Below are 19,028 nucleotides of genomic sequence, written 5' to 3'. Positions count from 1 at the left end.
AAAGACATGGTAGCCAGAAGGGGAAAGGAGTTTGACATGACGTGAAGTCTTGACGAAGTTGAAGAACAACAGGGATATTTTTATTTGGGACAACATGGAAGGACCCTGCAGTGAGAGAAGTGAGATGGAGAAAGACAAATACTGTATGACCTAACTTATAAGTGTAATCCAAAAGAAAAAAGAAAACAAAAAAACCACAAAGCCACACAATAAACAAAAACATAGAAACAGAAGAGATCAGATCTGTGGTTGCCAGAGGTGGGGGAAGATGGTCAAAAGGTTAACAAATCTCAGGTCTAAGATAAATGAGTTCTGGGGAGGTGAAGTGTAACACCATGAGCAGAGTTAACAATGCCATATCGTGTATTTGCAAGCTGCTGAGAGAACAGATCTTAAAAGTCCTCATCACAAGGAAACCAAACTGCAACTTGTGCATGACTGTTAATCTTATTGTGGTAATCCTTTTGTGTTACACACGTAGGTCAGACCATGATGTTGTACACCTTTAACTAATGCGATGTTAGATGCCAATTATACCTCAATACGACTGGGTCAAGAAGGAATTCCCTGGAACAAAAACTAGAGCAGGTGAGTGGAAGGGTAGGAGGCCCAGTTCGGAGGGTGGGCTGTTGGAAATGGAGACTGCGGAGGTGGGCTCATCACTGATGACAGAAGTTCTGGGGTGGGAACTTGTGAGTGAGTGGCTGAGGGGGGATGGAAGAGAAGACCATTGGAGCTAAGGAGGCCAAGGAGCAAAAAGATCAGGTTATATGCAGAGGCCAGCCAGCCATGAAGAACGATGAGGTCGAGGAAGGAAGTTGACCCAAGCACGCGGGTCTTTGGCAAATGTTGGGGAGGGACTGGATGTCAGCAGACGGCTGTAACAAGGCGAGGCAGTAAGTATGAAAGTCTGGGTGTTTGTGCTTTTGAACAACTGGGGTTTTGAAGAACTGGGGAGAAATGATTTCAATGGGCCACTGGAATGAGATGGGAGAGGAGGGCCCTTAGCTCTCTCTAGGGTGTGGGGTACATGGTATGGGGAGAACAAAGAGCTCTGCTCGACCCAGGGGTGAGTGGGGTTTTACTCAGAATCATCAATGAGTGGACATTCAGAGAAGTTGAAGTGGTTTTGCCGCTGAGGTCCACAGGTACCGGGGGACAGGGTGGCAAGATTTTGGAAGGTGGGATGTGATGCAGTTGGGGCAGTGAAGTAGAGGGACAGCATTTGGTGGGAGAGGAGAGACTTGGGTGACTACTCTCAGTGGTTCCACTAAAGCCACAACATTCACAGGGTATTTTTGAAATGTATGAGCATTTAAATAAAAATCTTCCATCTCATTATTTTAAAGTTGGTCCTCAGACTTGTATGGTGTGGGGACATGGGTCCTGAGCTGTTCTGGTGTCTCTTATCATCTCAAAATTTCCCTTGGTGGCACTGTGGACGTGCCTAGGGATTGCAAATGACAGACAAGGAAACAGATCCAGTGCTGCGTGAGTTCAGTAACCTGCCTTCCCCTAGGGCCGATGGCAGATGCTACCATGGCTGCTCTACTGGCCGCCATCTTGACCCCCATGGCAGAAGCATGGCTGCTTTCCTGGTTTGATCAAGGTGTCCTCAAATGCCTAAATGGGACATCCATGTTGGGAAGAAGAGACAACCGAGGAAAGGCAGGAACAGAAGCACACTTACACATGGCGCATGGCGTCCTCAAAGAGAACCAGGTCCATCACTGTGTTGACTTCATTGTGGTTCTCCAGGGCTTCTGCTAGAGTCTGGGTCAGAAGTTCCCATGATTGTACAGGCATGTACTTGGGCTCGCCGATACCATTGGCAAAATGGCAATATATGTTCAGGCCTCGGGTCTGTTCCACAGTCTCATCGATATCCTGGTGGTGGAACACAGGCATAAGGACCCCCTTTACTGACTCAATTCTGGTTCCATAGGGTGAAGACCCCTCATTTACTTTTTCTCTCTGGACACTTCCTGCAAATTAAGTATCTGTGCTGCTTCCCCTACTTCCTTACTCCTGAGCAGCTCTTATAAAAGAGACATTTAACATTCATTTACCAGCTCCGTGAAGTCACGGGTGGTGTTTATTACTCCCTGTGGGCTGAGGACAGGATATGGAAGGTGGGAGATACCCTTCCCATAGGCCCAGTAAGAGCCCATGTCTGGGCAGAGGAGTGGGTGGGGACACGTGGCTAGATTTCCCTAAGCAATCTTTCACCACTGCTGGGTGAAGGGGTCCACGCCCCACTATGCTTATCTCTCCCACATCTATTCCCAACAGGTCTTGCTTCCCACTCCATGGCAGCAGCATAAAACCGTTCCTCTTTCCTGTGAGACAGCACACTGGAGGCTGCCAGCCCCAACTTCACAGGCTCAGCCCAGAGAACTCGGTTTCTACAAAAATGCACATGAGCCATCCTTAGGTGATTGGTTTCTCTACAAGGATCCTGATAATCTGGAAATGTTCACAGTAAAGCCCCCGATGCAGGAAGTTTTCATAAAGATATGAGCTGACGGCGTGTTAATTCTTGCCCACAGGGCAGACCTTACCATATTTAATAAAAACCTAGTATGACTCAATTAAAAGACAGCGGGTCTGTGTCTCTTTACTACCAAGGTACCCTGTAAGTATCAGAGAGGCAACTAATCATTTTCTTAATTTAGAGAGGAACTACTTACTTCAAAACCATAAGTGACTCTGAATCTCACAAAACAAACTGAGGGTTGCTGGGGGGAGGGGATTTGGGAGAAGGGGGTGGGATTATGGACATTGGGGAGGGTATGTGCTTTGGTGAGTGCTGTGAAGTGTGTAAACCTGGTGATTCACAGACCTGTACCCCTGGGGATAAAAATATATGTTTATAAAAAAAAAAAACTCAAATCCTAGAGCTTTCAAAAGGAAGAAAGGTGGTAGGGGAAGTAAGTCCAAGAAAGAACATGCTTTCTAGGACCCGGGGGAATGAGTCACTGCTGTAGGGTTAGCTTTGTAAGCTCAAGGGATAAAATTCGTCACATCTAATGGGGGTGTATGGGGAGAGGATGAGAGTCTCATCTACAGGGAAGCCAGGACTCCTGCCTGGTTTATAAGAAGGAAATGGGAAGAGTTAAATATGAAAGAGTTATTATACTTTGAAGGTGATGTCAGGGCTATGGAAAGCCTTCCAACTATTGTGGCTTTGCTACACAGGAACCGTAGACGTCTAGACACCTGGGTAGGATTTAATGCAAGGCAAGAGAGCCATTCTTGCTTGCTGGAGAAGGCACATGGGGAAGTGACGTGGGAACCCATTTACCCAATCTGAAAATGGGCTAATATACTGGGAATTGGTTCTGTCAGAAGTCAATCTACATGAATGATGTAGCAGAGGAATGACCCAAGTACAGTTCTGCAAAGGCTGGTTTACAAAGACTCTTTGATGAACAAAACGATGGGTTTCTGATGTTATGATCAGAGCCAGGCTATTCAGGAGGGAGAGAGAAAATCAACCTGCCTGGTGATTCAAAGACTTCTTAATAGTGACACCATGCCCCACAAGGGCCACTTCTCAGAGAACCTTAAGATTTTATTGGTAGAAACAGGACTGTATCACTTCCTTGGTGGAAACTTGGCAACTTTTCTTTAATACCGCTGTCAAGATTTGATGCAGCCAAAAGTACCTCCAGCTGGTATTTCAAATGTTAGTGGGGAAAGCCAATGGCAGTATTAATTATATCCAGGTCTATGATCAAAAGAATGTGTTCTTAGGATACAGATAGGAACCTCTGTCTCAAAGGCTGAGTGTTGATACTCGAAAGGGCTAGCTCAGAGCAATGGAAGAAGATAGTCAAAGCTCGCTTGCAGAGCAAACAATGAATACACGATTTGGCAAATCCTACGGTGCTCAGAGGGGCATCTGAGATGTGAGTACTGAATATTGGGGCATAGCAAAATTATAAGTGGGGGAATTTCAGGGTGTTCGTACTAGTAAGGAGCCAACAGAGAGAAGTTACTTCACAATGCTGTCTAAGGGGTGGCTGGGTGGAATAGTTAGTTGGGCATCTGGCTCTTGGTTTAGGTTCAGGTCATGATCTCAAGGTCCTGAGATCGAGTCCCACATAGGGCTCTGGGCTCAGTGCAGAGTCTGCTTGGGATTCTCTCTCTCTCTCTCTCCCTCCCTCCACTGCTCTTGCTTGTGTGCACACACTCTTTCTGTCCCTGAAATAAATAAATCTTTAAGAAAAAATGATGTCCTATCATGTAGGTTGGGATGGACTGTATCTTCAGAGGTAGAACCAGGATGGTATCAGGGAAAAATCTGATGCTAGACTTAACCAGGTGAGCTCTGGGACATGGTACATTTAAATACAAGTTTTGATTATTTCTAAGTTCAAGAGAGAACAAGCAGTATGTGTGGAAAATATGGAGATGTGGTCAACATTTAGAAGGCTGAGGGTGAGTTGTGGGATAATTTTGAGACTAGAAGTGTAATATGATCTTGGGCTGTGTTAATGTATGCTTCCCAAGACAAAGTCTATGGAGTATTCATTCTGCAAAACATTAATAGGTTTTATGAAGGGAAAAGAGTTTCAGGGTCTCATACATTTGGGAAATGATAAATGAATCAGGATTATTCAAGAATTTTAGGTCTTTAATGTACTGAAAGCATTGTGAATTTCTAAGAGGGGGGATAGAATACAAAGTATTTCTCAATTTATCATGGATATCTTCTTTCCAAAGAGTATATTGTAGTACAACTAGTTAGGAGAACAATTTTGGGAAACAGTAACAAAATTATAGTTAATCAGAGGGAATGATGATTCTGCTCTAGGTCAGAGCAGTTGTGTTGTGTGATGAAAGTCAGATACCATGATTTTGGAGGGGGAACCTCACGGAATATTAATCAAGATGATGGCAAATTTCTCCATGTCAGAAGCCATGTCAGAAGTGGCTTAAAAGAACACAGGCTATTTGGTCTGGGGGAGAGAAGATCCAGGAAGGACAAGACAAATGATCTTAAAATATTTGAACGTTTTTCATGTAGACCTACAATTAGTGGGCAGGGAAATACATATTAGCGCATTATTAGAAACACATTCCAGCCTTTAAGGTTATCATAAAGGTTCCACATTTCAAAATTGTTCCAAATTTCTGGTCATCAGCGGCTCCAAAGTCGCTCCCTTGGCAAAGATGAAGCTGGCCATTTTCAAGGACGTTGGAGCATCCACTGGGATGACCAATCCAGAAAATGCTATTGAGAGGAATCAGTATAAGATGCAAGCATTGGATCAGATGATCCCCACAGGCCTTTTCAAAACTGACATTCGAGGATTTATTTGTGCCTTTTGTTGTCCTAGCATTTTTCACCTCAGCAAAACAATGACAGATTTCTTTCTCTATCTAATCTCTGATTTTGCCCCCAATTTATGAGCTGGATATTATCATTTGGTTGATTATCTGCATAATTATTATTTTTCGAATGTAAAATTTTTTTTCAGGGCAATACTCACATCAAAAATTTTCTTGACCACTTCTGTCTGGATTTTATCGAAAAGATCAAAGTCCTTTTCTTCTACCATCTTATCCCGATAAACCCGATTTGATTCATGCAGATAGAGCTTTATGAGGTCCTGTGTGGATTTTATACATTCTACTGAGGAGAAGAGAATGCCCTTTAAAGAGAATAGAGAAAAATATGATGTGAACAATAATTTAAAACTGCAATAGCTATAATTTATTGAACCAGTTATGTGACAGGTACTGGACTGGAAGTTTTGCCAGATAATAATCATTCAACCACCATGATGATTCTACAAAATAATTTTTACTATATTTATGTTGTACAACATGGAGATCGGGATTCAGAAAGACAGGAAGTATGTCTATGACATATATATAGTATGTGACTCTAGTACAAAACCAGAAGGGTTTGAAACTAGGTCTGCCTGACTTTAGAGTCTAAAACTCTGACCATTACATTCTAACTAACCATACTGAGGAGAGAGGTAGCTTCTCTGCTGTATTTCAATTCCCTAAGCGCCAACTCAAAAAATAGGCTGGGGAACAATGGCTTATGTAAAATCAGGATGATGACAGAGGGCTGGGATGACTATAACTAACCTTTGCAGGTCAACAATCCATTTATCTATAATATGTTCTCCTTCTATACACTATAGGGACTATTCCAAATATTTACTATTCTTTTAAAATTTCTCTGTTACCTCACCTCTTTCTGTTACTATTTGTCAATGTCTTAGTCTTCTTTTTCATTGAAAAATGGAGACCACCAAGATTAGAGTCTCTCAACGACCACAACAGGTCCTTAACTTCAATCTCATTAGACCTGGGTTTCCCCCCATTGCTTTCTTTTTTATCATAGAGGGAAAGGGGCTATTTAATTATTCCTCACCACCACAAAATAATGCTCTGACTCATGAGCATGGCATAAAGTTCTGGTCATAATGGGACCACTAGTAAGCTCCTCAAGATCACTCTTATGATTTCCCATAAAAATCTAGATTTCAGTTTCACCAAATTAAAATTATTTTCTGATACTGCATAATTTTTTTGTCTTCATGCTTTCTGCTTTTCTTGCTATGCTCACATTTCAAGATCCAATTCAAGTGTTATCTCTTTCTTAAAGTCTTCCATGACACTTCTCTTCCTGCCCAACAGCATTCCCTCTGATGTGTTCCACTTCACCCTTTACATATACATCTATTTGTTCCTAAAATCACTTTTCTTTGGACAGGTTTGCTTCTTTCAGTTCATGATGAGTGTCTCAAAGGCAGGGAAATTGGCAGACTTCATTTTGAGTATTGTTTATTTTTATTATTGTATTATTGGCATCTAGCATGGTGCCTGACATATACTAGATTCTTAATGAGTGCTTGTTGAAAGAAAGAATAGACTAATACTGAATCCTTCAATTACTGTAACATAGCAAGAACCTCCATCAAGATTGCTGCTTTCGGTAGGGGCAGAATACCTGATTATAAACCAATCCACTGAAGTCAACTACAAAAGATGGGAAATTATCTTTAAAGTTTCATCTTTTAGAGGCATTATGGAGTAACCAGGGCAGCGGGGACTCAAAGAGCTGAATTCTAGAGAGAAGAAAAGGAAGAAAGATGGACCCTAAACCTGGCACTATTTCTTTTTCCTTTGGACATTTGCCAATTCACAACTAATGACTTACAGGTTCAGAAACTAAAAAGACAGAGAGACAAATGACAGGTTAAGATGCTGAGCAAACTTATCTCAAGAGGTAGGAAGGAGGAAAATTGAAGTTCAGGGATTACCTAGAAGAGGGTCATGGTGAAAAACCCCAAGGAAACCCCTCAAATGGTTATATACTAGGAATATGAGTGAATCACAAATCATTTAGTCCTCACAGAAATTGGAGTCTAATTTCAATCTTATCAGTCCATGGCAGCAGCTTGGCAGAAACAGATGCAGAAGTAATCACTGAAGGAAAATAGCATCGTCTAAACCCTCAAATTATCTGTACATTTTAAAACACTTAATGTCTGGCAATCAAACAAAAATTACTGGGAATACCAGGTGATATGGCCAAATCAAGAAAAAAACTGACCCACAGAAGATCTAGGTACTGGGAATTATCAGACATAAACTTTAACAAAACTATGATTGATATGATCAAGACATTAGAGGACATCAGGTAAAGAACTTCATCAAAGAACTGGAGTCTTTAAAAATGAATCAAATGGAAATTCTCAAATTAAAAATTACCCCAAATTATAGTTAATGAAATTAAGAGCTTATCAGTGGGGTTAAGAGCAGAATGGACAGAGTTGAAAATTGAATTAGCTCACATGAAGAGAGAGTAACACAAAATATTCAGATTGAATTACAAACAGAAAAAAGAATGAGTGTCAGGGACATATGAGACACATAAGTCATATATGTGTATTAGAATACTAGAAGAAAAGAGAGAGAAGCAGAAGCAGCATCTGAAAATATATTGGCCAGAACTTCTCTAAAACTGGAGAAAAAATACAACTGAAAAGAAAAGACATCAACCCAGATTCAAAAGTGCTATAAACACTAAGCAATATAAATACAAAAAAGAGAACTTAGGCATCGGGGCATATCAGTGAAATTTTTGAAAATCAAAGACCAACAGAATATCTTAAAAGTTGGCAACCAAAAAAAGAAAACAAACAAACAAACAAACAAAACAAAAAAACCCTAAACGTGTATTGTCAAAGGAATGTAAGACTTGAGAGATAATTTCTTAACCGAAACATGGAAGCCAGGACAGTAGAAGGACCCCCTCAAAATACCAACAGAAATAGCTGCCAACCTAGAATTCTAAACTCCCTTCCCAAATTCTTTTTAAAAATAAGAAATAAATGTATCCAGTTAAATAAAAAACTGAGAGGTTATTTTGTAGCAGAATGGAGCATACACTAAATACTAAAGTAGTTCTTCAGGCAGAATGAAAATGATTCCAAATGGAAGAATCAGAAATGCAACAGGAACAAGAGCAAGGGGAAGAGTAATATGTGAGTAAATCTAATTAAATGTCGTCTTGGGGCACCTGGGTGGCTCGGTTGTTTTCACGTCTGCCTGTGGCCCAGGTCATGATCCCAGGGTCCAGGATTGAGCCCTGTGTTGGACTCACTGCTCAAGTGGAGCCTGCTTTTCCCTCTCCCTCTGCTCCTCCACCTACTCACTCTCTCTCCTGCTCACTCTCTTTCTCAAATAAATAAATAAATATTAAAAAAATAAATGTTGACTAAGACAATATTAGTGTAGTATGGGTTTTCAATATATACTGAATTTTAAAAATAACAATAGAATAAAAATTGGAGAGATGTAAATTGTTCTAGGAATCTTGCATTATATAGCAACTGATAAAGTACTAATTTATAAAAGAAAAAGGGACAAAATGATGCATTTGGTAACCATTAGATGACCAATAAAAAGACATCTGCTATAAGAGGGAGAAAATAAAAGAATAAAAAGTAATTGGTTTGATAGAGTACAAAAAGATGAGAGGAAAGGAAACATAGAATAGGTAGAACAGGGGCGCCTGGGTGGCTCAGTGGGTTAAAGCCTCTACCTTTGGCTCAGGTCATGATCCCACTGTCCTGGGATGGAGCCCCGCATCAGGCTCCCTGCTCAGTGGGGAGCCTGCTTTCCCCCCTCTCTCTGCCTACTTGTGATCTTTCTCTCTCTGTCAAATAAATAAATAAAATCTTAAAAAAAAAGAATAGGTAGAACATACTGAAAACAAACAGTATAAAGTAGATTTAATCCTAATATATATTATATAAAATAACATCAAACCTAAATGAACTAAATATTTTAATTTAAAGGCTATGATTATTAGACTAGATTTAAAAAATCCAAGTAGATGTTGCCTATAGGAGATATACCCTCAACATAAGAAAAAAAGAGGCTGAAATAAGAAATTGAAAAACAATACAGCATGAAGGAATTGGAAACAGTATGGCATGAAGATATGGATTAAAATAATGAGAAATAGCCACCTTACTCTACAAAACCGACTTTAAAGCAAGAGCCATTTAAAAAAATAAAGCAGTGTATTTAATAATAAGAAAAAGATCAGTCCACTAGGAAGATACACTAATTCTAAATGTGTGTGCACATAAAAACATGGCTTCCAAATACATAAAGCAAATATGATGTAAACAAAAAGAGAAATGGACATGCCCATAATCGCAGACAGAGGTTTTTGCATAACTTTTTAAGAAACTTACAGAACAGGTTGTCAAAAAAGCCAGTGAGGGATATAAAATATTTCAATGACATGATTCACAAATTTGACCTAATCGACATATTGACTCAACCACGATCAGCACCTGAAGAATGTACTGTTTAAGAAGCCACACTGGTCAGACCTTTCGAAATAAAGCAGATCTCAACAAATTTCAAAGGAATGAAATAATTGAGTATATTTTCTGACAACAATGGAATTAAGCTAAGCATCAATAAGAGAAGGATAACTAGAAAATCTCTCAATTCTAATAAAATAAAGGAATATATTTCCAAATAGAGGGAATTAAGAAATATTATGAAGCGCATGACAATAAAAACATAACATATAAAAGTTTGCATGCTACAGTATATGGCATAATTAGTGATAAATTCATAGCCTTAAAATGAATGTTTTATAAGAGCTGAGAGGCTGATGATTGATGACACAAGTAGCTATGTCAAGAACTTAGAAAAAAAGGAGAACTCAAACCTAAAGGTATGAAGAAAAAGATTATAAGGAAAAGATCAATTATTAGTAACATAAAAGCAGACAGCATATACAGACAGCATATAAAGCAAAAAAAGGATATCATATGTATATACTTATCAGTTTCTTTGAAAAGATTAGCACAATTGATAACTCCTTAGTAAGACTGGTAAAAGAGAAAAAAAAAAGAGAAAATGAGAAAAGTCACAAATAATCATTATCAGGTATAAGAAAGAGGAGATAATGTCAGATACAACAGTTATCTAAAAGACAATCACAGGATATTATAGATGATTGTATGGCAATAAATTAGAGATTGAGAACATTGATATCCTACAACTGACACACGAAGAAATAGAAAATCTGAATTGTCTAATGTGTACAAAGAAATAGAACTCATAACTTAGGTTCTTCCACAAAAATACTCCAGAGGGGTGCCTGGGTGACTCAGTGGGTTAAAGCTTCTGCCTTTGGCTCAGGTCATGATCCCAGGGTCCTGGGATCGAGCCCTGAATTGGGCTCTCTGCTCAGCGGGGAGCCTGCTTCCTCCTCTCTCTCTTTGCCTACTTGTGATCTGTCTGTTGAATAAATAAATAAAATCTTAAAAAAAAAAAATACTCCAGAGGGTTTCAGCAGTAAATTCTTCTGACTTTTCAGGAAGGCTCACTACAGTGTTTCCCAAAAGCTTACTGAGAGAGAAAAAGGGACCACTTCCCAATGCATTTTATGAGGAAAGAAGAATTACAGGACAATCTTATTAATAGAGGTGCAAAAAGCATATTAAAAATAGCAAATGGAATCCGGCAAAATATGAAAGGCTTAACATGTAGCAATTAAATTGGGTTGATTATAGGAATGCAAGAGTGATCTAAGATTCAAAAATAATCAATGTAATTTATCACATTTCCAGAAACAACAAGAAAAAAAAATCGATGTAATTATTTTAAGAGCTACAGAAAAGTTGCTTGTTAAGTTTCAACATATACTCATGGTTAAAACTCTTAGGAGACTATAATCAGGAAGGAATTTTCTTAATCTGGCAAAGAGCGTCTCCCAAAACCCAGAGTAAGCATCACACTTAATGGTCAACTAGTACAAGCTTTTTTTCCCTAAAAGTAGGAATGCAACAAGAATCCATTCTCACAACTTCTCTTCAACATTTTACTGGCAGTTGTAACCAGTACAGTAAAACAAGAAAAAGAAATTATATGATTAAAGGATTGGAAAGAAGGAAGTCATCACTAGTATTTTTTACCAATAACATGATTGTATATGTAAGTATAAGCATAACACTGAATGAAGTTACAAAGTGAGTTAAAAGTTACAAAAATAATATTCTATTTTGATAACATCCCAAAATAGGCCAAAAGAACTTAGGGATCAGTTCAAGTAGAAGTCCACACAGCATTTACCTCTGGGGGGTGGGGTGGGGCAGAGAAAAACCAAATCAAAGAGAGAAAAAAGGAAGAACTTTAGGGATGTGGGAATGTTCTGTTTTTCGATCTAAAGATCTTGATCTCATTCTCATAGTTCTGTTAAGTGTGATGACTGTGATAAGTAACCTAGTTGTGAGCTTATGACTTGTGTGCTTTCCTACATGTATATTATACTCTGATAAGTTTATTTTTGCAAAGAAAGAAATTCCATGAGGACCCTTTGGCCCTACCCACACCTGGGTCTCAGCCTCCCTCCTTCTTGGCTCTCCTAGGTATCAGCCAGGGATGAGATGCAGAGGGCAGGGAGAAGCACCGATCCGGGAACCCCAACTTCCTGGACTGTCTTTTACAGTGACCTGTGCTATCACTTGGAGTTTATAATCCCGGGAAAGCCAACTGCTGAGGATGCCCAGGAGTTAAGGGCTGAGTCGACGTGAGCCCACCGAGCACAGACTCTGCATCCCCTTAGTCACACTGGAATGGGAGCCGTTAATGATTTCTGCTACTCGGAGCTCCTGATCGTGCCCTGATCAGGACAGTGAGGGAAGTGCAGGGAAGGTCTGAGTTGCTGAGCCTTGGGTCAAGCCGAGTGGAGGAAAGCAGCATGCTTCTTCTCACGGGCATTTAACAGATCCCCCCACCCCTACCCTGTGCCAATGCTTCCATCATCAGGCCTTCAGGCAAGGAAGAGGGGAAGGAGGCAGGGGAAGCTGTGGTCAAGCTTGAGCCGGAAACTGCCATAGAGAGGAGGAGGGCCGGGGTGGGGGGGCTATGCGGCTGCAGGGAGGCAGGCACTCCCAGGGAGGGAGGCATTTTCCTACCCACTCTTGTGGCAGGTGGCTGACAGCTGGCAGGCTGCCGAAAGCCTAGGGGATCACCACTCAGGCTGCCTGAGTCCGGCAAAGACACGGGCTGGGGGGCAGGGGAGCGTGTGGGACAAGAGACCTTCCCCCTCACTTTTGCCCCCCCCCCGCAGCTTACCTGCACTGTAGAGCTGAAGAAGACCTTCCCCCTCACTTTTGCCGCCCCCCCCGCAGCTTACCTGCACTGTAGAGCTGAAGAAGACCTTCCCCCTCACTTTTGCCCCCCCCCCGCAGCTTACCTGCACTGTAGAGCTGAAGAAGACCTTCCCCCTCACTTTTGCCCCCCCCCCCGCAACTTACCTGCACTGTAGAGCTGAAGATTCTAGCTTTGGGTCTCAGTACCGCTGCGCGTGCAAACACGACTGAGGTACTCGATTTCTTTGTGGCACAGCACTGTCATTTCCCAATTGGAAAGAATCTGTATTTCACCTTACCCGATCGTTTTGAGGATGAAACTGTTCGCTAACAGATGTGTAAGGCCTCGGACTGTGGTCCGTAAATATTAGCTCTTGTTACAGACTCTATGTGGGGCCCACTCTGGCCTCCAGTGATCTTTCCGATCTCGTCTCTCAGCGGCCCCCTCCACCTCTCCCTCCATTTCCACGGGGCCAGATGCTTTCCTATTCCTTCCAACGACAAGGTGTGTACTTTCTACCTTCGTGACCATTCATGCTGTCACCTAGCTGATAACTTCCCCGAACCTCTCTGAAATTGGTATAACAATGTGCATCCCCAAGGCTTGTCATGAGTATACAATTCAGGGTGTGAGGGTGACAAGGCGTCTGTCCGGACAGGAGTGGGATGGTTCTGATAAAAGACACTTGAGGCTCTCCTCCCTTTAGCTCTGCCCTATGAGTGATGTGAATTTGCTCTGACAATGTGAACTCCCTTCTCAGCATTTTGGAAATGCAGAGGGTGACTCCCCCACCACGCCAAGCTGCAGGGAGGTGTCAGAGAGGGGGTGTGTGATAACAGAGGTCTTTCTCTGGGATGCCTGGGGAGCTCAGTCAGTTAAGCCTCTGCCTTTGGTTCAGGTCATGATCCCAGGGTCCTGGGATTGAGCCCTGCATTGGGCTCCCTGTTTGGCAGGAAGCCTGCTTCTCCCTCTCCCACTGTCCCTGCTTGTGTTCCCTCTCTCGCTGTGTCTCTCTCTGTCAAATAAATAGATAAAATCTTAAAAAAAAGAGAGGTCTTTCTCTGTTAATACTCAAAAGATGAGAGACGAGAGTGGGCACGCACAAACTTGGTGATTGTCCTGCCCTCATGCTACAAGGCTTCGAGCGCAGTCTTTCTTGCTGCCTCAACTACCTTATGCTCGTTTTCTTTGTCGGAAGCACAGATGAGATGGGCAGAATGGTGTGGAGGACGGAGGGTCTGGCCAGGAACCCAAAGACCCAGACTTGTGTTCTAGTTCCTTCACTGGCCGGCGGTACGCTCTCAGGAAAATCTATAGAAGCCCTGGAGGGTCTCTGTTTCTCCTCGTGTTTCGTAGAGCTAATGTCTACGAGGGGTCCAGGACCCAGGAGGGCTGTCCTGAGCCAGCTAATGCGTGTTCTCAAAGCCCTGCCCTCATGTGGGTCTCGGTGTCTGCACCGGTAGGTTCAGCCTTTCTGGAACACAGCCGTTAGATCTCTGAACTAATGTTTAGGGAATTTCTTCTCTTTCCAACCCAAATGCCTGGCTGGACCATGCAGGCCCGGTGTTCTCACGGTCGGGGCCTTTGCCAGTCTGAGGTTCCCCAGAATCCCACCTGTTCAGGTAGGGCCATGGGTAATGAATTCCAGATAGCTGTACCCGCTGTGGTGGGGCCCGCCTCCCTCCCTGATCAGTCAGACAGACATTCCCCTCCAGGTGTGGCCTCTGCTTGGTGTAAGAGGCATCCTTCTCCTTTATCTTTTCTCAGGGCTTTCTGGGGGAGGAGTCTCTCTGAGAAGCAGTTTCTGCAGATTCCTGTCCAGGATGGGAAAGTCGTGGACTCTCCACACCCTGTGAGGTTGGTGTGCCTGACCAAAAGGAAGAGGGGGCTGGGGTTTGCCGCACTGCCCTCTGGGCATTTTGGCGGTCAGGGTCAAGCAGGGGAAAGCAACAGGCAGAGACAGGCCATCACTATTCAGAGGAGCAGCTCAAAGAGAATCAAATGGCTGTGGCCTGGAAAGGAACCTAGAGTTTTTAGACCGAGGCCTCCCAGAGGCTGGCAGATGGTGTCTTATGAATATTCCAACATGGCTTTTTTTCAGGAAGCAGATCTCTCTTGCATGACTCAGGGGACGTTTTTTTTGTGCCCAAGAATAATGGGTATAGCACCAGGGCCTGCAAAATAGTTTTCTCTGCTTTCCTTCCGAGGCACAGTGGAATCATTCTATACCATTTTCTTCAAGGTGCCGAGCCTTCTGCAACCCAAAGGAATCAACTTAAAAATGTGTCCTGGGGAATGGTGTCATCGGCAGACAGAACTCTATCTGGTTGATGTCCTTCCTCGAGGATCCCATGGTACCCTGTTCACCTGTTTACTAGCTCATGATTCCAAAGACCTGTGCATTGGCCTAAGAGTTTGGTGTTCACTCTTGTTTTACTAAGAGTGGAAGGGACCAGATCATCACTGTGTCTCTTGGCAGATGGACTCACCTGGAAGATGTTGGCAAAGTCTCTGAGGTTGAAAATGTAGTGGAATTTGATCGCTGTGGGTAGGAACGTGGTGGCGATTTTCTGGTGGAAGGTCAGGGCCAGATTGATGAGCTGGGGGCTGGATTTCTGCAGGGATGCTGGGAAACGTCCAAGCGTCAGGTGCTGAGTCAAGATGGTGCCGTAGATGGAGGCGAGGGCGTCCGCTCCCGGGAAGGAGAGCACAAACACACTGAAATGACGCTGCCCAGGGGAACAGGATGTCAGAGTCATGAGTTAGAGTCAAAATTGCCTCTTGGGGATTTGGGTAAAATAATGAGGAATTCTTAGAAGGGCTTTGGATTCTATAATCTGGTCACATGCCTCATGCTGAACCTACAGTTAGGTTGAATATAAATGACTAGAGGGGTAGTGGGCTTTGGGCCTTTAGTCAAAGATGTCCGCAGGTAGGAAGAGAGCAGAACTTGAACTCAGAGCATTCGAGTCCCAACAAGTATTTGATACTGAAAGTCCACATGAGAGTCATTTCATCTCTCTGAAGATGAGCCAAATTAGATGGACTCCATGACACCTTCTAGCTCAAAAAACTTCATGGCTCTGGGTCTGGAAGTACCTTTGTCCCCAGAGAAATGCAAATCAGCATCCTATATGATTTGCCACTTTCAAAGGCTGGACAGGGAAAGGGCCAATGATTACTTGTCACTTAGTGATACCTGCTCTGGTAAGGTAGACTTTATTCAGGATTTGGGTACCCCGGCTCCCCCCATACCTGCAGGCGTGGGTTGATGGTGAAGCTGCCTGCAGTGGGGTTCATGCAGGAAACGTACTGCACATTCCTGACCTCCTTCAGGGACAGCTTGTTCCGATCATACCTGGAACGGACAGAAACCACAGTGAGAGCTGGGTGAGGGCCCAGGCAGGTGAATGCCTTGTCAAGGTAAGGTGGGATATGTCCTATCATTCATGAGTTTGGGTGTTAAAAAAAAAAAAAAAAGTCAAGATCCATTGGTAGAGATTGAAAAAGGACAAGAGCCTAGGCCCAAATCTAGAGGGATCCAACATCGATGGGAGTAGTGTAGGAGAAAGAAGCCATAAAAATGGACTAAGGGGTAGGGGGGAAATCCAGGGTATATGGGCCCCCAGAAGGAGAAATCAGTCAAGCACGTCCAGGGCTGTAGAGAGAGGAAGACAGCAACCCAATCCAATGGGTGTGTTGGATCTTACAGAAACACAGAGTTAGGGGTTGAGCAAGAACCACCATTCGGTAAAGCGGAAGAAACAGAAAACAGGTAGTAGGGTGAGCAGTGACAGGGAAGGTGGTGAAGTGTAAACAGAGCAGAGACATTTGGCTTTGTAGGGAGAGAGAACAGGCCAATAGTTTAAAAATGGTGTTTCTGAACACAATAGAGGAAATCTAGGTGAGTCTCCATATTGAGGAGAAGGAACTCTTCAGGAGATGAGGGGTGGTTAATGCAGGAGGTGGAAGAGAGTAGAAGCGAGGAGCTGGTGAGTTTCAGGGTTCAGTTTCAGGGAAGGTGTGCCAGGACTGGTGAGAAAGCGAAGCAGGGGGGAGCAGGTAACTTGTACAGATGTGGAAGAAAAAAAACAAAGATGGCGCCTGTGGCAGAGGTGGGGTGGGAAGCTCACAGACAGTCCCAAGGCATGAAATAGCCATTGCTGAGAGAGGAAGCGTAAACATGCCAAGGCAACAGGGCAGGGTTTCCAGGGAGTCCCTACTGCTCATTGAAGTCTGAAGTGTATGTGTAGGGCTGAAGGGTCCCAGTCCAGTGCAGATGCTGGTGTGGATGCGGATGGCCATACATGGCAGGCATCCCGCAAAGACGTGAGGCATGACTGAGAGGCAACTTGGGGCATCATCACAACCATCATTCTCTCCAAGTTGGTTCCCTCTTTGCACTGACCATTTTCTCAGCAGTTAATTCAATGCAGGGTAGAAAGGTGGGCCAGAGTGGGGTGTCCAACCATGGACTTTTATTTTTTTTAAAGTTCAGACCTTTCGCCATGAAAAATTATGCTGTTTGAAGAGACAGTGTGAGACCCTGTGAGTCGCTCCAAAGGAGACACAGGCCATGAAGGTCTGCCAACCTCTCTGTGCTCCATAGAGTGGGGGCTGTTCTCACTCTAGTGCCTGCTTAGGGCTGTGGGGCCACAGTGGGGGATGGGAGTGGTGAATTCTGATTTGGGGGTTTGGAGAAGGCAACTTTTGAGGTGAACATTGAAGAAAAAAGTAGGCCTTTTTCTTTTTTTACCTTTAGATGAGAGTGCAGCATCTTCCTGGACCAAACTTCCCATGTAGGCATGAATGCCCATTGGAAACTCCCCAGGAAACAGAATCCCATGAGGAATGTGGTTTGCTATGGGGTTTCTCACTGAGCACCAGCACTCACCTGTGGTTTGTGGGTCCAGCAGAATAGCCTTCAGCCGTGACTTAGGCCTCCTCCTCCCCCAACCACCCCATGGGCCCCAGGCCCTTTGCATGCCTGCTCTTACCAGTGGCCATAGTCCAGATGCTGCCGGATGATGGTGTGGGGCTGCACGGTTCCGTAGGCATCCACTTCCGGCATGTTCATGTCATCGATGAAATAGATAAGCTTCTTGTGGCCTGGGGGGCCATAATTTCTGCCAGCCTTCTTTTCTAGAGGCTTTTCCAGGACAGCTGAGGAGATGAGCCAGTTAGTGAGGGAGGGAGGTTCAAACCTCAGATGCCAGCACAGAGAGAGAACAGGGGTGAAGGACAGGCAGTGGTGCAGCCTGCAAACAGCAGCACTTACTATGAGATCTGGGATATTCTATGGGACCAGCGGTGATGCCAGGACTCAGCTGGTAGAGGGTGACTGCATCAACCAGGCGTTCAACACCTTACAATGTGTCCTGTGTCAAGTCCTCGCAAACATGCACAATCTCACTGAAGCCATGCAACATCCGTGCAAGATTAGTATGACCATTCCATTTTACAGGTGGGGACACTGAGGCACGGAAGAACAAAGGCACTTCTCTAAAGTGAAGCTGGGGTACAGATCTGGAGCAGTTCAATTTCAGAGACCATGCTCCACCTGTCATAATTGTGGTCCCCAGTTTTCTTGACTTATGGAGTAGAAACAGAAGAAACCTTCACAGTCGGGAGGCCTGGGGCTCGACCCTCAAAGAAATCTATAGATAATTGGATCCTGGGTAGACCTGCCTCCTCTGGGTCACACAGTGTAGGAGCACAGAGGCTCTGTGGCTCCCAATCGGGGTGGGTGGGGGTCCCTTCTCCCCCCGAGGGATAAGACAGGAGTAGTGGATAGCTTGTCAGCAGAGGTCTCAGAGAGTTCTCCTCCTGGGGTGAAAAACAGCCTCAGGGAATTTCCCAGAAGTTTCCAGCACCCTGAAGGACTCCTCTGCTGCCTTCAGGTTAGTATCAGGCTCCATGCACAGAATCTCAGCACCTTTCTGGAGACTTACCTAGACTCTTCTGGAATCATCCCTTCACAAAACACCCTGCCCAGCCTGATGGGACTTGTTGAGAGTGACCTTAAGTAATGCAGTGGAGATCTATATAATTTTTTCCCCCAATAAAGCAATTAAATATGTATTGCGAGAACTGACACTTATTACAGCTGGAAGCTCTAAGAACCATCTGATTCCTTCTCTTGAAAAACAAGTTTGTAAACAAGGAGAAAGTGTCAATAGACATTTGGAGGTGACAGATAGGAAGACAAGTTCCTTCAAGAAGCTTGAATATTCTAATTTTCTGGCCCTGAATTAAATTAAGTGTTTCAAATATGAATTAGATTTAAATTTAATTAGCATTCAATTAACATACCCTATCAACCAATTAATCACCCAACACCTTTTTTCCCCCTAAAGATATAACAACTATAT

General features: G+C 43.5%; 1 protein-coding gene across 4 annotated transcripts in view; it reads right to left on the bottom strand.

The window, feature by feature from the left end:
• Positions 1–19,028, bottom strand: part of DNAH9 (dynein axonemal heavy chain 9) — a 318,684-nt gene that overhangs the window by 137,832 nt on the left and 161,824 nt on the right. For all 4 annotated transcript variants that reach the window (XM_082708418.1, XM_082708419.1, XM_082708420.1 and 1 more), the window contains 5 exons: positions 17,655–17,820; positions 15,913–16,015; positions 15,147–15,386; positions 5,499–5,660; positions 1,691–1,887 (listed from right to left, as the gene is read on the bottom strand). In XM_082708418.1, the coding sequence (XP_082564544.1) occupies positions 1,691–1,887; positions 5,499–5,660; positions 15,147–15,386; positions 15,913–16,015; positions 17,655–17,820 (868 nt within the window). The remainder of the gene's footprint in view (positions 1–1,690; positions 1,888–5,498; positions 5,661–15,146; positions 15,387–15,912; positions 16,016–17,654; positions 17,821–19,028) is intronic.

This window comes from Mustela nivalis (genome assembly GCF_964662115.1).
Source record: "Mustela nivalis genome assembly, chromosome: 17".
Taxonomy (NCBI): Eukaryota; Metazoa; Chordata; class Mammalia; order Carnivora; family Mustelidae; genus Mustela; species Mustela nivalis.
Note: the sequence above shows the minus strand (reverse complement) of the source record. Positions and strands in the feature narration are given on the sequence as shown.